The 27,209-nt window shown below is 43.2% G+C and overlaps 1 protein-coding gene across 2 annotated transcripts; it reads right to left on the reverse strand.

Annotated features, from left to right (window-relative positions):
• Positions 1–7,247: 7,247 nt before the first annotated feature.
• LOC148521307 (whey acidic protein-like) lies at positions 7,248–26,165 on the reverse strand. Of its 2 annotated transcripts, none has more exons than XM_088475348.1 (6): positions 25,969–26,165; positions 25,035–25,157; positions 12,288–12,428; positions 10,520–10,666; positions 8,746–8,865; positions 7,248–7,974 (listed from the first exon to the last, which is right to left on the reverse strand). In XM_088475348.1, exons 2-6 carry the CDS (start codon positions 25,117–25,119, stop codon positions 7,946–7,948), a joined length of 522 nt encoding a protein of 173 aa, XP_088331474.1. In that variant the 5' UTR covers positions 25,120–25,157; positions 25,969–26,165; the 3' UTR covers positions 7,248–7,945. The 2 variants fall into 2 exon arrangements, with proteins under 2 accessions (XP_088331474.1, XP_088331473.1); XM_088475347.1 differs by lacking the exon at positions 25,969–26,165 and adding an exon at positions 25,767–25,958.
• Between the last annotated feature and the right edge of the window lie 1,044 nt (positions 26,166–27,209).

Here is a 27,209-nt window from a genome sequence, read left to right on the forward strand (position 1 = left end):
AGCCGAGTGAGAAAATGGCGCCGATGCGGGTACCTTATATAGGATCCAAAGCCCGCGAGACCCGGAAGGCGGGATGCTGACGTTTTGCGTCGATTTCAGATCCGAGTCAGGCGGGAAAAGTAGAGCCTGACTCGGATCGGCCTCGGATCGGGGGGCTCGGGGGGGTTCGGATTTCAGAAATCCGAACCCGCTCACCCCTAATATATATATATATATATATATATATATAGACACACATATAATAACCACCGTAGTCTGGCAGTCAGTTATATGGACAACTTATTCCAGTGCCCTTCCTGAATCTGTTATGCAAGCGGCAAGCTGGACGGCACTCGGGAATCTTTCAACAAATAAATTACAATGACAGCACAGGCCTATATATTGATGTTTAGGAGAACCTACTTCTTTATCAAGACCGATAACAGGTCTTGAAATGGAGTAGGTTCTCCAAAACGTCGATATATAGAGCTGCACTGTCAGCGTAATTTATTTGTTGAAAGATTTCCGAGTGCCGTCCAGCTTGCCGCTTATATACACTATATATATATATATATATATATATATATATATGAGGGATGTGCAGGCTCGGTTCTACTCGGTTCCGTTCGGTTTTTTTTACCGAATCTTATTGGCTATCCAAAACTCGTGACAGCTGAAACCCAATAAGATTCGGGAAAAAAAACCGAACGGAACCGAGCCTGCACATCCCTAATATATATATATATATATATATATATATATATATATATATATCGATAGATATATAAATAAATGTCTACGATCTGGCACTCACTGGTATTTCTGATAACTGTGGCGGGTGCCTTCCACAATGCAGTCTGCTATAAGAAGGTGCACTGTCACATAATCCAACACTTGGCGGCACTCCGTGCAAATAAACACTAGGGCCCTGATTCAGAGCCGGACGCTCTGACCAGAGTGCTCGCTCTGAATCAGGGCCCACCTCCATTAAAATGGAGCGTCCTCCTGGACGCTCGTATAGCTGTGGGTCACCACCCACAGCATATACGAGCGTCCAACAAGATGGTCGCGATGGTCTTAACCATCGCGACCATCGGACTTGCGAGTGAAACCCTGTGGTCGGGTTTCTCAACCGCAAGCCCTGGAGTGATTTTGGCTCTATCAGAGCCAAAATCACTCCCACTGACATCACTAGTGATGTCAGTGGGGCCGGCTTCAGACGGTAGGCGTTCCCATAGGAACGCCTCCGTCTGACAGGCACGCCCCCGGCACGCCCACCAAAGGGGGTGTGCTGTCAATCAACATCGACAGCACGCCCCCTTTGGTGCGAGACCCGGAGCAATGGAAAGTCCTTCGCTCGCCGGGTCTCGCGCATGCGCACGACGGAGCTCCCTCCATTGTGCGCATGCGCAGTGGGGAACATCGACCCACTTGCGAGCGTACTGCTGCTCGCGAGTGGGTCTGAATGATCCCCTAGGTACACATAGCTATCATAGCGACATTTCAGCGCCTTTAATCAGCGCTTTTATCAAGCTTAAAATGTCTCTTAAGCTTGATAGAAGCGCCGATTAAAGGCGCTGAAATGTCGCTATGATAGCTATGTGTACCTAGTGTTTATTTGCATGGAGTGCAGCCAAGTGTTGGATTATATATATATATATATATATATACACACATATACTGATATATATATATATATATACACACACATACATATACACACACACATATACTGGCGATAAGCAGTGTCCTCTTTGCACAATGTACCCTGTATTTCTTCCTGTTGAGCTTCCTTGCTGTGGTGCCCCTGTACAGGAATAGTGTTGATTTCCATGGGAGGTACACCGAGGGCATGTGGCTGAGCGGGAACATCACACTGGAAAGGAAGCACTTCATGGTGAAGTGGTGGCCGGAGTCTGAGTGCAGGTTCAGCGTAGGTATGGACATTGGAATCTGATGGTTACTTACAGTTTTTACCATTTCATGGTGGCAGTCCGATGTTTGCCACCATCGAATGGAAATCATTCAATGGTGTTCCTATGGTTTTTATTTTTTAATTCCTGATAGCTATGCCTCACCTGGCTCCTTCCTGGCTACTGTGTCTGCACCAGAGCATTTTCATCGGTTCATTGGAGGCTGTCTCTCACTTTCTGTATATCTTAGTTCCTGACCCCTTCTCTTCTCTAGGCTGCTGTTAAGCAACTGGGCAGATTGCCATCTCTTTTAAGAGCCAGTCAAAGCACAACCCATGGCCCTGTAGCAGTCAGTCACTCACACAGCACAACAGTGTTTTCTGTGACTTGCTTCATTCCAAGCCTCAGTTTCAGATGCTGCCTTGCTGTTTGAGCACACTGGCTAGCTCCTATGCAGCAGCTTGGTGCAAGATTTATTTTCTGTCACTTCTTCACTAAAATCATCACTGCTTTGCTCCCTTTCATCACAGATGAATGGTTCAAATACCTAAACCTTCCTCGAACAATGCTGTATAGAATAGTGAAAACCCCATTAAAACCCATCCAATATATATATATATATATATATATATATATATATATATATAGGCGCTCACCTAGGACCAGCGTGACCCAGGAGGTGACGTTGTTCATTTTGAGAATCACTGCTCTAACCTATATGAATTGTAATTTTACTAGAAAGGGTGCATGACATCCAAAATATTGTAAACAGCTAAAGAGAGACACATGTGAGGGTTGTTGTTAAAATGTTTTAATGCGGAATGGGATTGAAATGCCAGCGGCTGTTAAACCCGACACCGGCTGGCCGAAGGGAGGAAATCCCGACAGCGGCACGCCAGTAACCTAACCCTCCCCTCTCCCCCCCTAACTCTAACCCTCCCTTGGGGGTGCCTAACCCTAACCTCCCCCCAGTGGTGCCTAACCCTAACCCCCCTTCCCCTAGCCTAACCCTAACTCTTCCAGGGGGGGTTCCGAACCCTAAGTCCCCCCGGGGTGCCCTAAACCTAACCCTCCCTCCCCGCGGCTAAGAGGACGGGTGCCCCAGACTTGCCTCACTCGGGCCCGCGTTGTCCTGGATTCCGGCGTCGAGATTATGATAGGCGTCAGTATCTCGACGCCTATCATGAATCCCTAGCCGGCATTCTGCCGGCGGGATTGTGACTGGCGACTGCAACTACATACCTTTAATACATACTCATACTCAGCTTAATTACAGCCTTTCAGAAACTAGATATCACAAAACACAACTTACTACATAGTGCTGCAACCATATTAAATCATATTACCCATTATAATACAACAGAGTGATTGCTATTATCTTGACACTTATAGAAATGAACAAACATATTTATCCAAACAGGTCTATGCATTAGACCCAAAAAGGACTAGAGCCCTCGAAATTTGTCTCAAAAAACAAATATGTATATGTTTTCCCTTATTCTATTATGGGGGACACCTTAAGAAAAGTATAAAAACTTTCTTAGTTTCTTTCAAGGGCAATAATGACTTAGCAGGATCTAGGGAGCAACATAAACTGACTGTATTGCAGTTAAAGTCCTTATAGCACCCGCATATCCATTAGCACCTATAGTTGTGCTATGGGAGTCCTACAGTCAAAGGGTTAAATCAAGCCTTGGGTAGAGATATAGTGGAGACGTTGCCCAAAGCAACCAATCACCTTTTAACAGTCATTTATTTAGCACAGTTTTTGAAATTACAATTAGAAGCTGATTGGTTGCTGTAGGCAACTACTCCACTTTATCCCTCCCCAAAGCTTTATACATTTCCCCCAAAATAATTTGTTTTGCCAGTTAGGTTGAGTAAGCCTCAATGGTGAACTTGTTGCGTTAAGGGGGGTATCCATTAGGTGATTTTAACAAGCGATTGCACGATAACGATGTCGTTATCGTGCAATCGCTTGTAAATCGCGCATGCATCGTGGATGTATTGGTCGGAAGCGACCAGCGATGCGCGTGCCCGCTGGTCGCTTCCGACACCCGACATCGCCCGTACATGCTGGTCAACCTGACGAACTCGTCAGGTTCAGCATGTGCGGGGATGTAGGGATGTGCCTGGACTGAACAAGTGAACGTTCAGTCTATGCACATCACTAGATATACAAACGAGAGCATGACTGGAATGTCGTAATCGTGCTCTTGTTTGTATATCTATTAGTGGATACCCGCCTTTATGGTTTTTCACATCAATCTTTCTAGCAGGTTTGAAATATTACACTTTATACACAGACTAGATATTCAGCACGGAATGGCTTAGTTATAAAACGTTTACCTTGAATATTTTGAATGGCGCTATCAGGGCCAGATTAAGGTTTGTGGGAGCACTAGTGCAACTAGCTTGTGGGGGCCCCTACAAATAAAATGATCAATAAGGTATGCTGTCAATATTGTTAAACAGTATAGGGTCTGATGCAGAGGTGCACGCAAGTGTCGATTCCGCGCGCTAGCAGCCAATGTATTCAGTATTTGCATGTGTTCGAGTTGTACTTCTTACTGCCAGGAGCTGGAGAACGAATTTGGATGCAAAGAGAGGCAGTTTCTGGCATTTCCCAGTGGTAATGGGGGGGGTGGGGGTGGCTAGCCAAACATCGGCGTGTATTGGCCAGAGACTGCGTCTTAAGATGCAATTGCACTGAATCATATTCAGTTGGAGATACTGCACCCGAGATAGGGTGGTGCAATCTCCATTGGTGTATCTGATGGTGCAAATGATACGACTGATGGTGCGTCTTAATGCGCACAGCAGATTAGGGTGCCACAGATGGGTGAGACTGTGTGAATCCCATTGGATGTGGCATTAGCTAAAAAAGAAGCAGTCATTCTGTGGCAAGAGATGCAGTCATGGCTTCAATAGCTAGCACTTTGAATCAAGCCCATAATGTGTATATACTCCCAGCACCAAATATGTGTTAAACACACTGTAGTGCCCCCAATTCACATTATGCAACACAGAATCCCCAGTTCACATTATCCCATAGTGCTCCCATTGCTGGTGATGTAGCTACTGTATATCTGGGGCCCTTTTGTGTGTAGAGGTCCCTAGGCGACCACCCCAACCACCCTGTAGTTAATCCGACATTGGGCGCTATTAAAGTTGTATACCTATACCTTCATATATAAGGTCACAAGCATCTGTAAGGAAATATATGGAACCTATGCCAGATGTACCACAGATAACTACCAATAAAGGAAAAGCCTTTTTTGAGATACTTTCAAACAAGGGGCTCCCACATGTGTGTGGCTACTCAGTTATTTCAATCTTTATCATTGTACCATGCTTTGGGATATGAAAGCGCCAGAAAGTTATTGCCAAATATTTAGTCTACCGTGGCTAGCGGAAAAGACTGAAGAGACTACAGCAAGGGGTGCTGTAATTGCATGAGAAAAAAAGAGGCATAGGAGATGTTGGCTTGGAAGTTAGGGAACTTACATAAATGTGGGCTAACTGTGGATGAAAATATCTACTTTCCAACCATTATATCTCTGCATTGGTCCAACATGTAATGCAAGTACATAAATTGCACTGAATACATTGACTGTAAATATCAGTCTTGGATATTAGCAGGCATTGTCATTAACTACAGTCTCTCAAAATGATCAGTGGAGAGATATAATGGAGAGCCAAATCCATAGTACGATACGGGTTGGGTATGGGAGACTGGCAGTCGGGATGCCGGCTGTCAAAAGACCGACAGCGGCATCCCGATGGTCAGAATCCCAACATGGGCTAGGTAAGTATCATAACCCTAACCCTTCCTTCCTGCATCCTAACCCTCCCTACCCTACACCCTAACTCTAACCCTGCTGGTTAGTGCCTAAATCTAATCCTCACCCCTTAGTGCCTAAACCTCACCCTCTCCCCTTAGTGCCTAACCCTAACCACCCCCCGGTGGTGCCTAACCCCCCCTGTCTGTAGCCTAACCCTAACCTCCCACCTCCCGCAGCCTAACCCTAACCCCCCTGTGGTGCCTAAACCTAACCCTCCTCCCCCGTGGCTAATAGCTAACCGGGCCCGCTATACTTACAATTGGGATGCCAGCTGTCGGGATTCCGGTTTTGGCACCTCAACTAATGTCGGGATTCTGTCTCCAGTGTTCTGCCCGCGGGTTCGGGATTCCGGCGCCGGGATTATGACCGCCGGCATCCCAATCATAGGTAAACTGACTACATTCTGCAAGATGCAATGGGTCAAATGTAATAGGCTGAAAGTTTAGAAAATGTGGCAATTTACTAGTAAACTCTCACAGTATTACATTGGTCGAGTTTTATCTTCAAAATGGGAAAACATTTGGATGAGAATTTAAATCATGACAGTTTTTTGAGTCTGAAAAATATCCCAGTTTGCATGTTCTCAGATTCTATTAGATTGGCCAAGTTTAAAAAGTACGAGAAAACTCACGTTTCTAAACTCTTACCGTTGCATTTGGCCCAATATTACTGTGGACCTGATTCAGAGCAGCTCGCTCTCAGCATATGCAAATCCAGCGCACGCCCAGCAAGGTAGGCGATTGCTCAGCAAGGCATTAGCATGCCCACTATGTCTTGGTGAGCGATCACTTTGCGTAGGTAGATGCCCACCAGCCATTCATAAGACGCCCACTTGCGCATGTCATCTAAAGGAAGTGCATGAAAACATTGGTACATCGAGCACCACCGGATGTGCTTGCAGCACTTGAAGTTGACTATACCTGCCCGCAAGCACTGCGATCCCTTCAGTGTATAATTCAACCAGGTGACGTGTACTATGACGCTGCCTGTTAATTATGCACGCCTCTGAAACTGTATTTAAACAGTCAGGCACGTCCGCAACTCCACTCCCCTGTTACTGCTGCCCTGCCCGTTACCACCCACAAACGGCCTCTCCTGTCACGCATTCCACTGGGCTGTATTTGCAGGGCGAGCGAGCACATTCCGATCGCTCGTACTAGTTTGTGCATGTGCACTGCGAACTATATGCATGCGCACATTTGCAAACATCACCAGCAACGAGCGATCGCTTGCTAGTGAGCAGGTCTGAATCAGGCCCAGTGTCCCTTCATTGATATTATTGCTACCGATATGGGTATATTTAAAACTGAACTCATCATATTGTTCAGGGCCTGCCGATAAAGATTTTTTTAAAGGGCTCGCTGTAGAGTAAAAATTTAAATGTAACCTACATATTTTGTATCATAAATAAACAATTTATAGTATGATATGTCCATTTAATGGTTATACTATCAGCAGACAATACACTCACTTGTTCCCTGTTTCCAGCTATCAAAAATGATCACCGTATCTAAAACCAAGAAAACCAACAAACCTTAAATCAATGCGAAGGTCAATTTTTTTACTGTCTATTTATTCCATAATATATGGAAGAATCTATAGTCCTATACTTTAATTGAAAAACAATGCATGACTGCACACATATATTCATATGTCATGAGTCACTTAGACACAGAAAAGGCAAGAATATCTGGTCTCTAGCTTGTGCTTTTATAGATGGCTTTAAAAAAAATTAATTAAACTGGTAATTTCAGAATTATAGCACATGCCATGACATTATTATAAGGTAACACATGCAATCTAAATGGTAAGTTTGGAATTATTAGTTTTTATTGGAAATCAAATTGCTAACTTGAAATGCCCTAAAGCCATTTGTTATTACCCAAACTAATTGTTACCCAGATATTTTGTACATATTAGTTTTAAATTGCAAACAGTTGCTAAGATCTTAATCTTTTCATTTAGTCCAATAGTACCCCTGCTTCCTGTAATGTGTATTTATGATGCCACAATGCCTTGCTTTGCACTTTATCTATCTGATTCAGTCAGCAATACTTTTCAGCATATTATAATATTGTTTTATGTTGTGATTAAAACATGTGTTAAAAAAACCAACATATTCATAAATCGTGTTTCACAATGAGATTTGGAAAACAAATAAACCCTCTAAAACAGTTGTGTCTTGGTTGTGTAATCTTCTGAAGTCGTTTAATGCAGAGGAACTGCAACATGTGTCACTGGAATGACAAAGATAATATGCAGATTTTAGTTAATGATCATAGAATTTTACATAGAGACACATTAAGTAAAATATATAAAATATTAAATAACAAATGTACAATACTCAATTATTCTGTGCCCAAAAGAACATCAGTAATGAATATATTTTAATTCTAGGAAGCTATGGTATACTGGTGGTTTCATGACAAGGAGGTAATTTACTAAGAAGCGGCTTCCCTGAGTGTTTAAGCCTGAAATGAAAACCTCAATGATACTAAATGCGTGGAGAAATGGCGGCTTGCAAAAGATACTGCTTAGGAAATTTGCCCGAAGAAGTGATTCACAAGTGGGAGCTCATGCCATAATTAATAACCATTACCGCACTGTGTGTTATGCCTTAAGAATTTATTTGACTATGTAGTGCTACTTAATACTCCATTGCAGCCATTTTCTCAGAGATTAGATATTGAATACCTTTTATGAAATGGAAAACTATGAAGATGTTCATAAATTTTAATTGCACATGAAGATGTTTATTTATACTCCCAACGTATCTATTTTAGTCTCTGTATCCTTCAGTTGGAGGGGTTTTCTGTGCAATTACTTGTTTTCGCATTGTCCCTGAAACAAAACTGTTAAAGCAAACTAAGCCTCACAGGTGTATTCATCTTTTCCATAAATCATAGCAATATAAATATTATAGATAATTTAACTGCAGACAAATGTATCTTGGTCACATTATAAGCAGTCTGTACACAGGAAGGACATATGACAATTAAAATAGTTACCTTTTTCAGGAGTCATACACCTCTGTCCACAGCACTTGAGATTTTCAGAACAATCTCGATCAGTAGTACAGTTAAGATTAGAATTTGTGTCATTGACAATGGGGCATCTTCCTGGTTTTTCTGAATGATTAAAAAGAAAACAAATCTGGTAGATTAGTAGTGTATCCAATAAAAATGAGCTTCTGACAGCAGTATCTAAGAGAGCAGAAGGACATTTCAGGGATGTAGCCAGGGGAATGTGAATTGGTAGAAAATATTCAACCTGGATGGTTAAATAGAGTGGGTGCCTCTGATTTTATATTTACGCACTAATGAAACCCAACAAGAATAGGGAAACAGAGGGCCAACGTCTTCCCACTATAACAGGCAGTGATTCATTGAATAGCTCTTTCATTGCATTTTACTAAGGAATTTTAGGGCCCTTTTTTGCATGATCGCATTTGCAATGTGATCTGGTCATGACATTACCGCCCATGATCGCATTGCAAAATGCAATCATAGTGTCAGGATGTATCATCCCGCACATGCTGGAACAGGGACACTGAAAGGAGCCCATCCTTGCGATGTGCCGAGAGTGCTGCCGGGGCTTCTGAAGATGTGCAGTCTCGCTGACTGCACATGCGCGGCCGCCATTGCTGCGGGAGGGTTCCTATGGCTACAATGGGATAATGCCATCTTCAGATGGCGTTAGCTGTGGTTGCCAATATCTGGAATGCATCGCATTGCAGATGTTGGTAAATCTGGCAGCATCACATCCCCCATAGAAACCTATGGGGGATGCGGCTGCCTGCGAGAATGAAGGGATAGGTATAGGAGATATCTGCTGCAGTCCCTCCTTCATACATGGGGGTGATACTAAATATTTGTGGTTTTCGGGGAATAAGCCAAAATATTTAACGATAAATGTGCCCCTTAGGAGTCTATGTATCAAGGTTTCTGCAAAAGTTTATGAATTATAGTGAAATGCACTAATAGCACAATGCAGGAGATGTCACAGAAATCTCTGACACACTGGTAATTAGCACTACAGATCGCAGTCCCTATTTTTATCAATGGGGATTATGATCTCTGCCCTCAAGTGTTTTGGTTCTGTATCAGTTTAGGTTTTGGATTTCTTTAAAAATTAATAAAAACAGCTAAAATCATGTAACTTGGACCTGTTTTTGTTTCTATAGTATTATTAACATCAATAACATTAATTTCCAGTCATTTACAGTCAATTTTGACCACCTCACTACACCTGAAATAATGAGGGAGGGACTCGAACTTGGCAAGATGACCCAAGGACTCGATTTACTCTGAACCTCGAAGTGATCCGAGCTGGGACTCAGTTTAACTCGAAACCCCAAAGTTCAGGTGTGTTCGGTTTTCAACAAGAACGAACCGCTCATCTCTACTATTTATGTGACTGATTTCTAAATTATCTGTATAACCTTACAGTAGAGTTCTTTAAGCTGTCCTCCAAACAGGTACAAAGGTTCTCATTCCTATAAGACTAATCTGGCTACATAATAATTTGTGCATTAATAGTAGCATTTTTCTTCATAGATAATAATAATTTGTAGATGGAATTAGACACTAGAGTCCTAAATGGCAAAATTAAATATTGTAAATAAAAATCCTGCCATGTTTGTGAAGCATAAGTGTATACGAAAAGTTTACAGAAAATATCTAGCAGGAATAATCATGCAAGATGTATATATGTTTTATTAATAAGTATTTTCTTCCAGTCTACTGTGGAAGCATGTACACGAGTCTAGAAGATGATACTCACCCTTTGATGCAGGGAGGCAGTCTAGTGAGGATCCTCGCTCACAGCACTTAGTATTTCTCCTACAACCAAAGTCACTCTTGCACTTTGGCTTTTGTACTTCACCATCTGTCACTGGGAGGTCATTGTATGGGCAGAATCCTGCCCGTTCTAATAGAAAGATCCATAATAAAGGAAAACTATAGTTAATTGAAACTGTTTAATATTAAAATAACTCAAGAACTACAGTACTTGCAATATTGTTGAACCCAGGACTGACAAAATTTGTAATATACCCCTCGCTCCTTGGTGTTGTTTCTGCTTTTGAGCCTTGTGAGCCAGTAGTTACCTTGCTCAAATTATATAAGTGAAATTACATGGTAGGAGCACGTAGAGCTCTGGTCTGTGGCTTTTCGGGTTCCTCTGGAATCCCCTAAACACATAGTAATATCTAGAGAGGGACCACTAATACCATGGGGTGTGGGCAATGCATTTTAAATGTGACACAGCAATCTTTAGGAGAGGGGACCAAACATATTGCTGAAAAAGTGTATTAGTTCCTGGGAATACAGAACCAGATTCATTCAGGGAATGTTAATTTCAAAATATTGCAATAATTTGTTAAGATGACCAACCATGTCACGGTCTCTCCTTCTGGTCAGTCCCTACACTGACACTCAAAAATATGAGCATTGCTCTGCCTCATTTGGCTCCAGGTAAGTCATACAGATTTTAAATAAAATTATGCTTCTTCCATGGGTTCAGGTACTGACTTAAAGAGACAGAACCACACCCAAGCATATCAGTTAATTAGCTCCTGGGGAATAAGGTGGGAAATTGGAGTGCCATAAAAAGTGTGACCACAAAAAATATATATAAACAATTGGTTTCAATCCACGGCACTCAACCATCTGTGGTGCCTTTAGTATGTGACCACACTATTTAAATTAAAAAAATCATATCAATGTTTATAGCTGCATATTACAGTTTGTCAGCTCTGTAGCTGGGGGTTTGAGTCTAATTAAAGGTATAAAATGGCCTGGTCTGTAGCAGTTGGGGAGTCAGGGGGTGCTATAGGGGAGTTATGGTGAAGTACTTTTATAAATGTTTATTATTTAACCTCATGATGGTGAGTGTGCCTAACCTGCTGAAGACGGTAGTCTGATGATTCTGTTTTAGGCAATAACAGCCATTAAACATTGGAGCAAGGGATTGTCCAAGCCTGGTTTAAAATGAGAGGCCTGTAAGGAATTCTGACATTAGCTTTAAAATTCCTCTAAAAGTACAGGCCCCCATACATCAGCAATCGATTGTGGCAATTCTGCAATTTGCAATCGATCGTGTATAAAAATCTGCAATGTATGGGTTTCACAGATCGGAGATTGCAACCAAAAAGTGATTGGAATTGTTAAATCAGATTGTCCAACATGTTGGATTTCACAGATGGATTGGGGCTGTAGATTGCTAGTGTATGGACATGATCAGCAGATTTGCAGACCATTACTAGTAAAATGATGGCCCTTTCAAGATTGGCAGATCTGTGTTTGCTGCAATCGATCTGCAAATCACTGAAAAAGATCTGTAATGTATGGGTGCAGATTGCTAGATTGGGAAATCCTAAAAGCGGGAACTAAATCTTCAAATTGTTCAATTGTGGTTTTCAGATTGCTGATGTATGGGGCCTTAACATGTTGTGCCTTTAGTTTGTGTAATATATACATGGCTTTTATGGCTATTATTTTGGTTGGGAGTGAGGGGACCATCTTAAACCCATTAGTCATTTAATTAGTACCTGCATATACACAGAGATGGCCACATCCTGTATCACAGCATTTCATGTATTTGGAGCAGTCACTGTCATTTACACATTTGTTATCACAGGGAGCTGTAGTACTCAGTAATACTCCTGGCTTTGGACATAAGCCTTGTTTGGCTACAAATGAAAAAAAATCACAGATTAAATTAGGATTCGAGATATGCAGAAGCGGCAAGCCTACCTGTCACTGGTGTATAATGGGTGCAGGGTGTGCTGCAGGGGGCCCCACACCGCACACCCTATACCCATGTCTTCAATATTACCTCTCCGGAGTCCAGCGTCAGCAGTGCTGCACAAATCACATGGAAAATGGCGTGTCGGACAATTTCTCTGTGTTTAGCACGTGTGCAGTAGGAATATTGCCAGGAAAATGGCTACCTCACCATTTCCTTTGCAATCTGCGCATGCGCAGTAGACTCTGTCAAAGTGCCAAAGTGGTCAGAGTCTACTGCACTGCCGGGTAGAGAGGAGGGGGCCCCGGACAGAGACTGTACACAGGCCCCCTCCTCTCTTAATACGCCACTTCTACCTGTTGTACATAGATTGTTAATAATGTCTACATGTGAATGAATACAGGACAAATTAATAGTCATAAATGAACAGTATTACTTTTAGCATGCTAGGTATATAAGGGGCATAACTACAGAGGGTGCAGGGAGCACTGTTGATAAGGGGCCAGGTGACCTTCCAGGGTCCACATCCCCTGCCCCCAGCTCACGCAATCAAACGCAGCTGGGAGAAACCATGACCCTCCTACCAACATTCCCTGAGGTCACGTCTGCTCCAATCAGTGTGGATGTACAGTAGATGGGCAAAGGAGCCACTTCCCTCTATCACTGGCTGTCAGTGAGGGGAGTGGCAAACAGGATATAATCTGAGGAAGTACTGAGTATCAATCCCTATTTCTTTTTCATAGAAAAAAAGCACTGTAAAAAGAACAATATTGCCCAATGCCCAGTACAATTCACTCTTCTAGGCTTTCACTGGCACGGCACATCTCATTCTTTTAGTACAAGAAGTGGTTACCCAGCAGTGGTGTAGTCACTTTCTGTTTTCACTTTACAGTACATTTTGCCTAGTAGCAAGGAAGGACAGGATAATGAAATATTGCACTGGGAGTCATGCTTCACCATTTAGCAATAGAAGATGTAAGAAAGAGGACATGGGAGCTCTTTTTATACTGCCTGTCAGTAACTTCCTGCCTTACGCTAAACTACCGGGGAGAATTCCAGACACCTTGATTTGCCTTTAAAAATAAAGGGCCTGATTTAAAGATCTACGTTCATCCGAGGATGAATGCACATCTCCGATGGTGAGGGGTCACTGCACTCATTCTGCACATGTGCAGTATCGCTCCTGCGATCTCGTTCGCAGACCCCCCAAGCTGCAGCATGATTTACATGCTGTGGTATTTGGGGGTCGGAGTGGGTGCATGCCTGGTTGCTGTTACCAGAAATGTTGCACCATTTTCTGGGAGGGACGAGGCCAGGGTCTGCGTCAGTGAACACAGATTCCTGACCTCTAACGTGACCAGGCACCGACCAGGCTGTGAGAAGCTTCAGCTCCCGAAGCCCGACGTGATCGTGATGGTTGCGATGGTGATCCCAGCCTGCGACGTCAGTGCTGGGATCGCAAATGCAGCAAGGAGGTGTCTGATACCTCATTGCTGGTGGTCGCAGATTCTTCGATAATCGACCATCTGAGTCACCCTATTGTCATGCAGAATGACTGTGGGAACTGAGACACTATTGGCAAGTTTTATGCGTACCGGATCTCAATAGTATGCTAAGACAACACTGAATTTTTGTTGCCACTCCCTGCAACCGCTTAAAACGGTCCCTGAATGTCAATCAGTTTGCAAAAGAATTCTCAATGTGAGCTGCATCACTAAGGCAGCTTGGCACATGCACAGTGACCGCAACGTATGCGCAGTTGGCCCATAATCACTCAACTGTGTAAATATCGGCTTTGCATCCACATCTGCATCAGACCCACAATACAAACATCAATAAAGGAGGATTAAAAATGTATAAAGGGAATAATTGCCTGTTACTAAATAATTAAAATTAGTGTTAAGAAAAGTTTTCTGTGCAATAAAAAAATGAAATCATAGAGGCCCCATGACAGAAATTATATTTCGACCATTAGTCCTAAATTAATTAAAAGAATTCACTAAGGAATACTAAAAATGTATAGCTATCTATTGGATACATAGAGGTATCTAGCACACAGAGATAGAGATAATGTGGAAAATAATTTATACATTACATTAGTGTTGCCAATAAAGTGAACTATACGTTTGTATGTTTTAGAGCAGTTACGTCAAGCTTTTCTTAATACAATGCAATAATTCTTCTAAATTATATGTTTTCTCATGAAAATATCAAATAAAGATACCCATAAATAGCCATCAACTGTATAAATCTGTGCACATATGTGCATTCCCTGTAAAGATAGTGATTCAGTACATAGCATGGGGTTGAACCTGAATTAATAAAAGTAAAAATATATTTTGAATTTAATATACATTTTAGTTTCTGTTGAATGATCAAACCCCCATAGAGTGCACATAGGAGAAATCTTTTTATTTTCTTTGTATACAACTAATTATTTCTCAGTGGCACCATGAGCCTAAAATAAATGTTACAATATAATGACACATTCAGTATTAGAAAAACCTATTATCAGCAAGGTATAGGGCTTTTTGCTGTATAATATTGTTTCTGTCCCTGTGTAGATTGTGCATGCTTTTGTCACAATGGTTTATTATTGTAATTTACTTGTAATATCAAAATAATTTTTATACTGATAGTCAAAGGTAGTAGAGTATGGTTCATGATGAGGCATGGTCGGAAGCTAAGTGTCATCAATATTATCACAGCTTCATGCACATACAAATAGATTTCCTACATCTAAAGCCCTGGCTATCACAGACTAATTGGAACCCATGCCTAGAGACAGCCACTGTCCTCCTCACGTTGTGGCAGTGCGGTGTCCATGTCTCTCACAAAGCCAGACAGCATGAACTGCAGTGTTTGCCTGATCTTAGAATATGCAGACATAGGTGGTATGCTAGTTCATGTAGTTCCATTAGGAGGACCTAGGGGTGACTCCAAGGTGAGCTGGCTCTCATTTTAGATATGTTTTGTATGTGCCATTATCATGTGGCCTTATATTGGCCAATTATATGCCCCAGATTTTATGTTATTATTCTTAGGGATGAGTTTGTGGCACGGTGCTCCCTGGGCTGGTATGGCTGGACTGCTTTGGGGTAGCACACTAGAACACTATAGCACTTTATTAACACTTCTACAAATACTACTTTATTTAGCATTTTAATTACAGTCTTCACCTGTGTATCACCCTTTAACACATAGTAATAATATTAATAAATAAAAAGCTAACACTTACTAACACCTTAGTCTTTCACTGGTGTGCTGCCCTGGGGTGGCTGGCCTTTGCTGGCTTTTTGGGGTTCCGCACCCAGGACTTTGACTTAGAAGTAGGAACCTCCAGTATCAGAGATGCCGTGACGTGGCCTGGAGGCTTACACATATTTTTGCAAACATATGCAACTGAGATCTCTGAATTATTTACCACCATGTAGTTTTTCAAGTCTTATTACTGATATCATTCTGAGTGCTGGGGATAACCAGTGCTATTTCTTGTATAGACTAACCCCTCCCTTTCATGCACCTGAGTGAAATTACTAAGGTGATTGAGCAGCTACCAATATGCATTATAGGTGTCATTTTGACAAGAAAATATTAGTGGCCAGGACACCCATAAGTTATTTGGGCCCCCACAAATTATAATATGGCCCAGAGGCTCCTGCACTCAGGCATCCTTTAAGCCTGTTAGATACCCCTTTGCCACTGATACCCCAAAAAATAATATAAGTGAATGACCCTATAGTTAATACACACAATTTCTGGTACATTTCCAAACAGCACAGATATAAAAGATGCTTTAACATTATGATGCACTTTACAGATACAAACATATCCTTGATGACGGACTGAGGGTCTCATTCAGACCCGCTCGCGAGTGCAGGACGCTCGCAAGCGGGTCGATGGTACCCAAATGCGCATGCGCACGACGGAGGGAGCTCCGATGTGCGCATGCACGAGACCCGGATAGCGACAGCCAAGCTGTCGCTCCGGGTCTCGCACCAAAGGGGGGCGTGCTGTCGATGGTGAGTGACAGCACGCCCCCTTTGGTGGGCGTGCCGGGGGCGTGGCTGCCAGACGGAGGCGTTCCCATGGGAACGCCTACCGTCTGGGCCCGGCCCCACTGACATCACTAGTGATGTCGGTGGGAGTGATTTTGGCTCTGATAGAGCCAAAATCACTCCAGGGCTTGCGGCAGCGAGACCCTACCGCAGGGTCTCGTCGCAAGCCCGATGGTCGCGATGGTCATGACCATCGCGACCATCATCATGGATGCTCGCATAAGCTGTGGGTGGTAACCCACAGCTATGCGAGCGTCCAAAAGGCCGCTCAAAATTTAAATAGGATGGCCCTGATTCAGAGCGAGCGCTCTGGTCAGAGCGTCCGGCTCTGAATCAGGGCCTGAGGCCCAAAACATCAGATTAAATCACTTACATTTTGCATTGAAAATGTAGAGTGCTGCCATTAATTTCCTTCACTATAATAGGATTTTACCATCCCTGGAGGGCACCAGTGCATTTAAAAAAGTGACGGATATATATATATATATATATATATATTAGGGGTGAGCGGGTTCGGATTTCTGAAATCCGAACCCCCCCGATCCGAGTCCGATCCGAATCAGGCTCGACTTTTCCCGCCTGACTCGGATCTGAAATCGAGGCAAAACGTCATCATCCCGCCTTCCGAGTCTCGCGGGTTTTGGATCCTATATAAGGTACCCACGTCGGCGCCATTTTCTCACTCGGCTGTGGACAGTGAAGAGGGAGGGTGGGAGTTAGGGCTGTGTAGTGTAGTGTAGTGCTGCTGTTGTCCACTACTTCAAAGTCCATAGGGGCTGGCTGTGTTGTGCTGTGCTGCTGTTGTTAATAGGGGCTGTGTCCACTACTTCAAAGTCCATAGGGGCTGGCTGGACTGTGTTGTGCAGTCAGTTCTCCATAGGGGCTGTGTCCACTCCAAAGTCCTGTGCAGTGTCCCAGTCCTAAAGAGGTGCTGTAGTGTTGTCCAGGGGGTGCTCTGTCCATCAGGGGTGCTCCCCCCAAGTGCTAAAAAAATAATATATTTTCTGTGTTTGTGAATTGTGTGCGCAGTAGCCGCACGTGCATCAACAAAGTAGTGCCCAGCGTGCGCCTGTGTCATAAGTAAAGGGCCGGCTGGCTTGACCGTTAAAGGGTGCTGTAACCCCCGAAAGTACACTCCAGTCCAAACCAAAAAAAAATTATTTTCTGTGTTTGTGAATTGTGTGCGCAGTAGCCGCACGTGCATCAACAAAGTAGTGCCAAGCGTGCGCCTGTGTCATAAGTAAAGGGCCGGCTGGCTTGACCGTTAAGGGTGCTGTAACCCCCGAAAGTACACTCCAGTCCAAACCAAAAAAAAAATTATTTTCTGTGTTTGTGAATTGTGTGCGCAGTAGCCGCACGTGCATCAACAAAGTAGTGCCAAGCGTGCACCTGTGTCATAAGTAAAGGGCCGGCTGGCTTGACCGTTAAAGGGTGCTGTAACCCCCGAAAGTACACTCCAGTCCAAACCAAAAAAAAAATTATTTTCTGTGTTTGTGAATTGTGTGCGCAGTAGCCGCACGTGCATCAACAAAGTAGTGCCAAGCGTGCGCCTGTGTCATAAGTAAAGGGCCGGCTGGCTTGACCGTTAAAGGGTGCTGTAACCCCCAAAGTACACTCCAGTCCAAACCGAAAAAAAATTATTTTCTGTGTTTGTGAATTGTGTGCGCAGTAGCCGCACGTGCATCAACAAAGTAGTGCCAAGCGTGCGCCTGTGTCATAAGTAAAGGGCCGGCTGGCTTGACCGTTAAAGGGTGCTGTAAGCCCCAAAGTACACTCCAGTCCAAACCGAAAAAAAATTATTTTCTGTGTTTGTGAATTGTGTGCGCAGTAGCCGCACGTGCATCAACAAAGTAGTGCCAAGTGTGCGCCTGTGTCATAAGTAAAGGGCCGGCTGGCTTGACCGTTAAAGGGTGCTGTAACCCCCGAAAGTACACTCCAGTCCAAACCAAAAAAAAAATTATTTTCTGTGTTTGTGAATTGTGTGCGCAGTAGCCGCACGTGCATCAACAAAGTAGTGCCAAGCGTGCGCCTGTGTCATAAGTAAAGGGCCGGCTGGCTTGACCGTTAAAGGGTTCTGTAACCCCCAAAGTACACTCCAAACCAAAAAAATATATATTTTCTGTGTTTGTGACTTGTGTGCACTGTGGCTGCACGTGCATCAACAAAGGAGCAGCGCCAAGCGTGCGCCTGTGTCCCATAAGTAAAGAGCCGGCTGGCTCATTTCTTAAAGGGTGGTGTAACCCACAAAGTGCACTACTCTCCAGCAAAAATAAAAAAATATTTTCTGTGTTTGTGTGCGCTTTAGCCGCACGTATACATATCAATATAACATAAATGGAGGACCAAACTTTCTCTGATAAAAATAAAATAGGGAAAGATCAAGAACCACTTCCTACTAGTGCTGTTGCTGCTGCTGGGAGTTGTTCATCATCCCAGAGAGGAAGTAGGAACATCACTACTTTTACTAAACAATTGACCCTCCAACAGTCCCTAGCGATGAGGATGAAGTACGACAGCAGTCATCCTGAAGCAAAACGTATAACTGAGGCCTTGACTGCTATGTTGGTGTTAGACGTGCGTCCGGTATCCGACATTAGTGCAGTGGGATTTAGACAATTGATGGAGGTAGTGTGTCCTCGGTTCCAAATCCCGTCTAGATTCCACCTGCATCCTCAAAGCAGCAGCGACAAGCGTGCGTCTGTCTGTTAAAGGGTGGTGACACCCTCAAAGTGTGCTACACAAACAATTAAAATATTGTTCTTTTTTTTTCTGTCTTTGTGAAATGTGTGGGCTGTAGCCGCACCTGCATCCTTAAAGCAGCAGCGACAAGCGTGCGTCTGTCTGTTAAAGGGTGGTGACACCCTCAAAGTGTGCTACACAAACAATAAAAATATTCTTCTTTTTTTTCGGTCTTTGTGAAATGTGTGGGCTGTAGCCGCACCTGCATCCTTAAAGCAGCAGCGACAAGCGTGCGTCTGTCTGTTAAAGGGTGGTGTAACTCTCAAAGTGCTCCAAAAAATAAAAAACTATTTTTTTAATGTGTTTGTGACTTGTGTGCGATGTAGCCACACTTGCATCCTCAAAGCAGCAGCGACAAGCGTGCGTCTGTCTGTTAAAGGGTGGTGACACCCTCAAAGTGTGCTCCACAAACAATAAAAATATTCTTCTTCTTTTTTCTGTCTTTGTGAATTGTGTGGGCTGTAGCCGCACCTGCATCCTTAAAGCAGCAGCGACAAGCGTGCGTCTGTCTGTTAAAGGGTGGTGTAACTCACGAAGTGCTCCAAAAAATAAAAAACTATTTTTTTAATGTGTTTGTGACTTGTGTGCGATGTAGCCGCACTTGCATCCTCAAAGCAGCAGCGACAAGCGTGCGTCTGTCTGTTAAAGGGTGGTGACACCCTCAAAGTGTGCTACACAAACAATAAAAATATTCTTCTTTTTTCTGTCTTTGTGAATTGTGTGGGCTGTAGCCGCACCTGCATCCTTAAAGCAGCAGCGACAAGCGTGCGTCTGTCTGTTAAAGGGTGGTGACACCCTCAAAGTGTGCTACACAAACAATTAAAATATTGTTCTTTTTTCTGTCTTTGTGAATTGTGTGGGCTGTAGCCGCACCTGCATCCTTAAAGCAGCTGCGACAAGCGTGCGTCTGTCTGTTAAAGGGTGGTGACACCCTCAAAGTGTGCTACACAAACAATTAAAATATTGTTCTTTTTTTTTCGGTCTTTGTGAAATGTGTGGGCTGTAGCCGCACCTGCATCCTTAAAGCAGCAGCGACAAGCGTGCGTCTGTCTGTTAAAGGGTGGTGACACCCTCAAAGTGTGCTACACAAACAATAAAAATATTCTTCTTCTTTTATCTGTCTATGTGAATTGTGTGGGCTGTAGCCGCACCTGCATCCTTAAAGCAGCAGCGACAAGCGTGCGTCTGTCTGTTAAAGGGTGGTGACACCCTCAAAGTGTTCTACACAAACAATTAAAATATTGTTCTTTTTTTTCGGTCTTTGTGAAATGTGTGGGCTGTAGCCGCACCTGCATCCTTAAAGCAGCAGCGACAAGCGTGCGTCTGTCTGTTAAAGGGTGGTGTAACTCTCAAAGTGCTCCAAAAAATAAAAAACTATTTTTTTAATGTGTTTGTGACTTGTGTGCGATGTAGCCGCACTTGCATCCTCAAAGCAGCAGCGACAAGCGTGCGTCTGTCTGTTAAAGGGTGGTGACACCCTCAAAGTGTGCTACACAAACAATAAAAATATTCTTCTTTTTTCTGTCTTTGTGAATTGTGTGGGCTGTAGCCGCACCTGCATCCTTAAAGCAGCAGCGACAAGCGTGCGTCTGTCTGTTAAAGGGTGGTGACACCCTCAAAGTGTGCTACACAAACAATTAAAATATTGTTCTTTTTTTTCGGTCTTTGTGAAATGTGTGGGCTGTAGCCGCACCTGCATCCTTAAAGCAGCAGCGACAAGCGTGCGTCTGTCTGTTAAAGGGTGGTGACACCCTCAAAGTGTGCTACACAAAGAATAAAAATATTCTTCTTCTTTTTTCTGTCTTTGTGAATTGTGTGGGCTGTAGCCGCACTTGCATCCTCAAAGCAGCAGCGACAAGCGTGCGTCTGTCTGTTAGAGGGTGGTGTAACCCTCAAAGTGTGCTCCACAAACAATAAAAATATTCTTTTTTTTTTTCTGTCTTTGTGAATTGTGTGGGCTGTAGCCGCACTTGAATCCTCAAAGCAGCAGCGACAAGCGTGCGTCTGTCTGTTAAAGGATTACATCGGTGACAGCATCCAAGTAGGCATGTCAGACAGTCCGTACCTGTACTGGCAGGAAAAAGAAGCAATTTGGAGGTCCCTGTACAAACTGGCTCTATTTTACCTGAGTTGCCCCCCCTCCAGTGTGTACTCCGAAAGAGTGTTTAGTGCAGCCGGGAACCTTGTTAGCGAAAGGCGTAGGAGGTTGCTTCCACAAAATGTGGAGAAGATGATGTTCATAAAATGAATGATCAACTCTTCCAGGGAGACCAGCCTCCAGAACGTACAGAGGGACCTGTGGTTCCAGCAGGGACGAATTAATACTCTGTGAGGATGAGGATGTACATAACACTGAAGAGGGTGAGGAATCTGTGGATGAGGAGGATGAGGACGACTTCTTGCCTCCGTAGAGCCAGTTTGTGCAGGGACAGATTAATTGCCAGCTTGTTTTGTGGGGGCCCAAACGAACCAATCATTTCAGCCACAGTTGTGTGGCAGACCCTGGCGCTGAAATGATTGGTTTGTTAAAGTGTGCATGTCCTGTTTATACAACATAAGGGTGGGTGGGAGGGCCCAAGGACAATTCCATCTTGCACCTCTTTTTTTTCTTTGCATTATGTACAGTTTGGGGCCTAGTTTTTCAATGCCATCCTGTCTGCCACTGCAGTTTCACGCCTAGATGGGTCACGTGTTTGTGCCGCCCACTCGTGTCGCTTAGCATAGTCATCCAGCTACCTCGGTGCAACCTTTTGGACATAAAAACACTATTGTGAGGTGTGAGGTATTCAGAATAGACTGGAAATGAGTGGAAATTAAGGTTATTGAGGTTAATAATAGCATAGGAGCAGAAAAACCTACAAATTCTGTGATTTTAGCTGTTTTTATGCTTTTTTTCAAAAAAATACAGATCCAAAACACAAAACCCAGAACCCAAAACACGGAAGGGTGGTTTTGGCAAAACCAATCCAGATCCAAAACACGAAGAAAGATCCAGATCCAAAACCAAAACACAAAACACGAAAAGTGGCCGGTGCACACCCCTAATATATATATATATATATATATATATATATATATATATATACACACACACACACACACACACACATATATAAAGTTTATTGTGTCTTTTTTTGTGTCTTTATTGTGTATTTTTTTTTTACTAGATGTGGAGGTTAATAATATAAACATACTCATTACATGTCTATCTTATTTATATGTAGTAGGAGTGTCAAGTATGACTAGTCTTCAAGATGATAATTTATGACCCATCTTTCATGGCTCTCTGTATAATATATGGTTGCATAATACCTGCCTGATCAGTATATTTACAGAAGCTGTTCTGACGTTAAGGTAATTCACAGTCGCCTGCAGTGTTCATGATTCACAATACACAGTGAATGAGTACTATGGGACTGCTCATTAAGTACATACTACACACTATTGCAGGGAAGCTTTGAGAACACGCTTTGAATGATCTCTTAAAGGTACTGTAGGGCAAGTTCCAAGGTTTTGACTTGGATTTCAAGAGGTGTTGCTTTGCAGTGCATGCAGGGTCCACTCGCGCACGCAGGGGGGGTTTCCGAGTACCCAGAAACCCCCCCCGACCAATCAAATTATTTTTTCAGAGGCCATAACCAGGGTGGCCACACTGAGCGGAGAATGCTCTTGGGCGGACACGGCCTCTGGAGCAATTTCTATTTGCCGGGTGCCTGCTGCTATGTATATCAGCGGCGCACCCGGCTGTCCTGGCTGCTGTGAGGGTTTTGTATAGATCCCCTTCTGTTGATACATCTACGGAAGGGGATCTATCCTTGACCCTGCTTTGAGCCTTTGAGCTCCGCCTCCCCCGGCTCCCGCATGGTGCGCTGGCTCTATGGAGAGACGACATGTCTTCTCTCCAGTGACAACTGCCACAGCGCATACAAGGGAGGGATCGAGGAGCTGGTCGGCGCAGTGCGACGAGGGAGGGCGGCACGGCACTGAGAGGCTAACTGCAGAATCATGTCAGGTCAGTTTCTTTGTTTTTAGTGTTGGCTGGGTAGGTGGTGTGTGTGTGATGTACAGTATGTGTGATATATGTATGTGTTGCTCTGCGTGTGATGTGTGTGTGAGTGTGATGTGTGTGACATTGATGTCCCAGGGAAGAAGGGGGGTGGGGGGAGGGTGTTTGTGATGTGTGTGTAAGACATAGGAGTCCCAGGGAAGGTGGGGGGGGGGGCTGTTTGGTGCCAACAAGCTATATCTACACAGACATTGCTGGTGCCAGTGTGGTCCAATTGACCAGGTGGGTGCTGTGCATCTAAAGTCCCAGGAGGGGAGGAGGAGGGGAATATAGTAGCATGAAATACTAACAGCTATGGAGTCTTTTTTTTTTCCTTTGTAAATAAACTGTATAACTATTCCATTTTCCTTTTTATTTGTTCAATGTGAATATTTAATTGGTATAAATGACAAGGGAACATGTATGTATGCTGTGTGTGTGTTTGTAAGTATGTTGTGTGTGTATGTATACTGTGTGTATGTCTCACACACACACACACACACACACACACACACAACAATCTCTCTATATAAAATAATCTCTCTCTAAAATATGGAAACCCCCCCTTAAAAATCCTGCGTTTGCCCCTGGGGTCAGATTAAGGACCACAAGGGCCTGTGGCTGAAAAAGTTCAAGGGTTTATTCAGAGAAGGGGTGGAGCTGTGACCAGTGCTGTGTGGGTGTGGCTGGAGTCACATTGATGTATACACCCCCATACACTAACAGCACCACTGTCTCCCTAAATACATAAAAATAGAACAATTGCATACTTTTGTAGTAAATGTAGAAAAGCTGTTTAAATACTTAAGATTTATAGCCGACTGTGTGGCCAGCTAGGTAGCTGGTAATCATCATGCTGTCATGACGATGGGCCTATTTTTATGTGGAGGCCAGGAGCTATAGCTCTATCTGCCCCATTGTTAATCTGGCCCTTATTGTCTGTCCCTAAGATAACCAGGCTGTCATCTTCTTGCAGTGATAACCTACAGTAACTACTTCTGAAATTTAGAACACATACTCAACTACATCAAATTCTCCAGCCCCATCAAATACTCCAGCCCCATCAAATACTCCAGCCCCAGCAGAGTGCACACACTGAACAATCTAAACTTGAATTATATTACTATTCCAGTACTATTTGATTTAAAATGTAAATTCTATAATTTTCTTTCCAAATAAACACAATAACAGGTCTGAGGTTTGTAGTAGATGATTTAATTATCTATATTTACATTATCTCTTATTTCTCAAGATGCAAACCGTAAATACTGGTATGACATCCCTAACAATTCAGTCATTATTACATCTCTTTATGGTTTCAAAGATATTGTATTTACAGATGCCACATATATCTCTGTCATGAAAATCAAATATGTAACAAATGCAATTCTACAATAATATCTACAAGACGATATAATGAGTGGGGCATATTTACTCTTGCATATACTAAAGCTTTATCAAATAGCCTTTACATTTATTCTAGTGTAAAAACCTACAAGATTTATAATGGTTTTATAATGGCTCTACATACATACATACATACATACAGATCGCATACAGACAGATATCCAGAGGCACCGTCGAAGTAGATGGCCCAATTAATATCTAGAGTTCTATATGCAGTAGAATACAAAACAAAATCCAATAAACACGTAGGCATCAATATCTAGAATTATAATATGAAATACTGGTTTGCAATATTACTTACTGTTTCCAGTTTTGCTGGGCACACAGCCGATTTCCACCCAAGTGAATAGGAAAGTGACTAGAGTAAGTATGGTATAAGCCCTCATCTTGCTTACAGAATACCAGCTCTGTGTTACAGATGGTGCTAGACAGATATAATATAGTCACGCATTTGGGAAAGCAGGTAATCAGTAATAAAGACACCTCCTATGTTTATAGCATTATATTATACACCAGCCCGAGTGAGGCATCACGCCCACTAACATCATCAGTTATTGCATGCCTTTATAATAATTACATCTAGGTGTCTTATTAAGGGAACAGGAAATATTAGATTTAGTAAGCTACTTGTAAAAACCACTTCTCATAACCATTAATGTAGCTATAATATATCTCCAAGCAAGTTCTTCTTGTAATCTAGTTAAGCAGGGAAAATAGCTAGAACCTGTCATAACATATTGTCTGCAATTATTTTGTCATCTGCTTGATTGTTCTGACCTTCCTGTTACAAAATATAAGGTAAATATTCTGTATGTTTACAGTCCATGTGCTTACTGGCAAATTGCTCAGCCTCCACAACTAATCTGAGACAGTTTAGGATTGCTGACACTTATACTTCTAGATAAGGAGCAGGGAGTTTTTAGTCATATTCTGCCATCAATATGATACAAATATAGATCAGTCTTCCCAGCCTGCATCTGCCCACCAAAACTGTATCACTGCCCTATACAGCACATTGGAATTAGGATCTTACCCTACTAGGCCCAGGCCCGGCGACAGGGGGATACAAGGGGTATCCGAGGTTCTGAGGGGCCCCAAGGGCTCAGGGCACAAAGAGCATCTGCCGCTGCGAATAGTAAATAATAAATTCCCACCCACGACGCCGCCTGCCTGGCAACAAAAAAACGTATTATCTCCGGCTCCCCCAAGGACGGTATCCCCGGCAGCCCCATCACCTGTACTGTGTATGGCCGCGGCGCAGGCACATATTGCGTTGTGACATCACTGTGCAGGGCCGTCTCTGTGTCCTTGGTCTGCTGCTACGACATTGGAAAGGTATAGACGTCCATCCACCGAGGAGCAGGGAATCCAGGACATGGAACCGACCACCACGCTGAGCACACAGACAGCCCAGCACACTAGTTCAAGCTGTGCCTGCAGCTCTGCATCTCCACTGTCTGCCCCAGTGGATGTTTGTGGGGGTAAGTGACATCCATGGCAGAGTGGTTCTATTATATTTAAGATTGATATTGACAAAGTGCCCCTTTTCTTAATTTTACATATAGCTCCAGTTTTGTATGTATATATATATATATATATATATATATATATATATATACATATATAAATATATATGTATAGATATAGTATATAGGTACATGTAGCCCGCATCGATCTCTCTCTCTCTCTCTCTCTCTCTCTCTCTCTCTCTCTATCTCTCTCTCTCTCTCTCTATATATATATATATACATATATATATATATATATATATATATATATACATACACACACAGATGTGAAGGAAGCCGGTAGCACTCTGAGGCTTATGGTGAAATTTATATTGTTCCAACTATACCAATGTTGGGGGAGGGGGCCCCAGAGATATCTGTGTAACGGGCCCCAGGATTTATGTTGCCGGCCCTGACTAGGCCACACATCATTCTGAGAGCACTGAAAACCATGTATATCATGTTATGGAAATCATCAAAATTAGATACAAACTCTGTATTCATGCATATAGCTTTTTTTTTTTTTTACTAAATCTGATTCATGTATCATGCCACTGTAGCCTTTAAGATATTCAGGGCATGATTCAGAGAAGTAGCTATGCAATATTGTCTATCTAAAATGCTAATGCCGCAGGAGGTGTCGATAGGTAACAGATACCTCCTTGCTGCATCCAAGGTCGCAGCCTGGGATCACCATCACAACTGATGGTTACGATTGTTGCTCCTTAGGCCAGGCTGCCGTTGCGGAAGATTACCGCAGCCTGGCCGGGTCCCAGCAGCTGCGAGGCCAGGAAATCTGCATCCACTGGCACCATCTGGCCTTGTCCCTCCAGGAAAATGTGGGCAACGCCCCCCAAACGCTGCAGCATGCACAGACCCCAAAACATTAGAGATGTGTGCTAACCATCACGTTAGCGTACATCTCTGAATCAGTCCTTCAGTACACTGTGGGCATGATTCATTACGGT

This window comes from Taudactylus pleione, unplaced genomic scaffold (assembly GCF_031769625.1).
Source record: "Taudactylus pleione unplaced genomic scaffold, aTauple2 ptg000170l, whole genome shotgun sequence".
NCBI classification, from domain to species: Eukaryota; Metazoa; Chordata; class Amphibia; order Anura; family Myobatrachidae; genus Taudactylus; species Taudactylus pleione.

Bases quoted from the DNA above. Each gene is read 5' to 3' on its own strand.
- LOC148521307 (XM_088475348.1), bottom strand. From the start codon at position 25,119: ATGAGGGCTTATACCATACTTACTCTAGTCACTTTCCTATTCACTTGG. The intron at 12,429-25,034 runs GTAAGTAATATT...TTTCATTTGTAG, and splicing joins GCCCAGCAAAACTGGAAACA to CCAAACAAGGCTTATGTCCA. The intron at 7,975-8,745 runs GTAACTATTTTA...TTGTCATTCCAG, and splicing joins GTGTATGACTCCTGAAAAAG to TGACACATGTTGCAGTTCCT.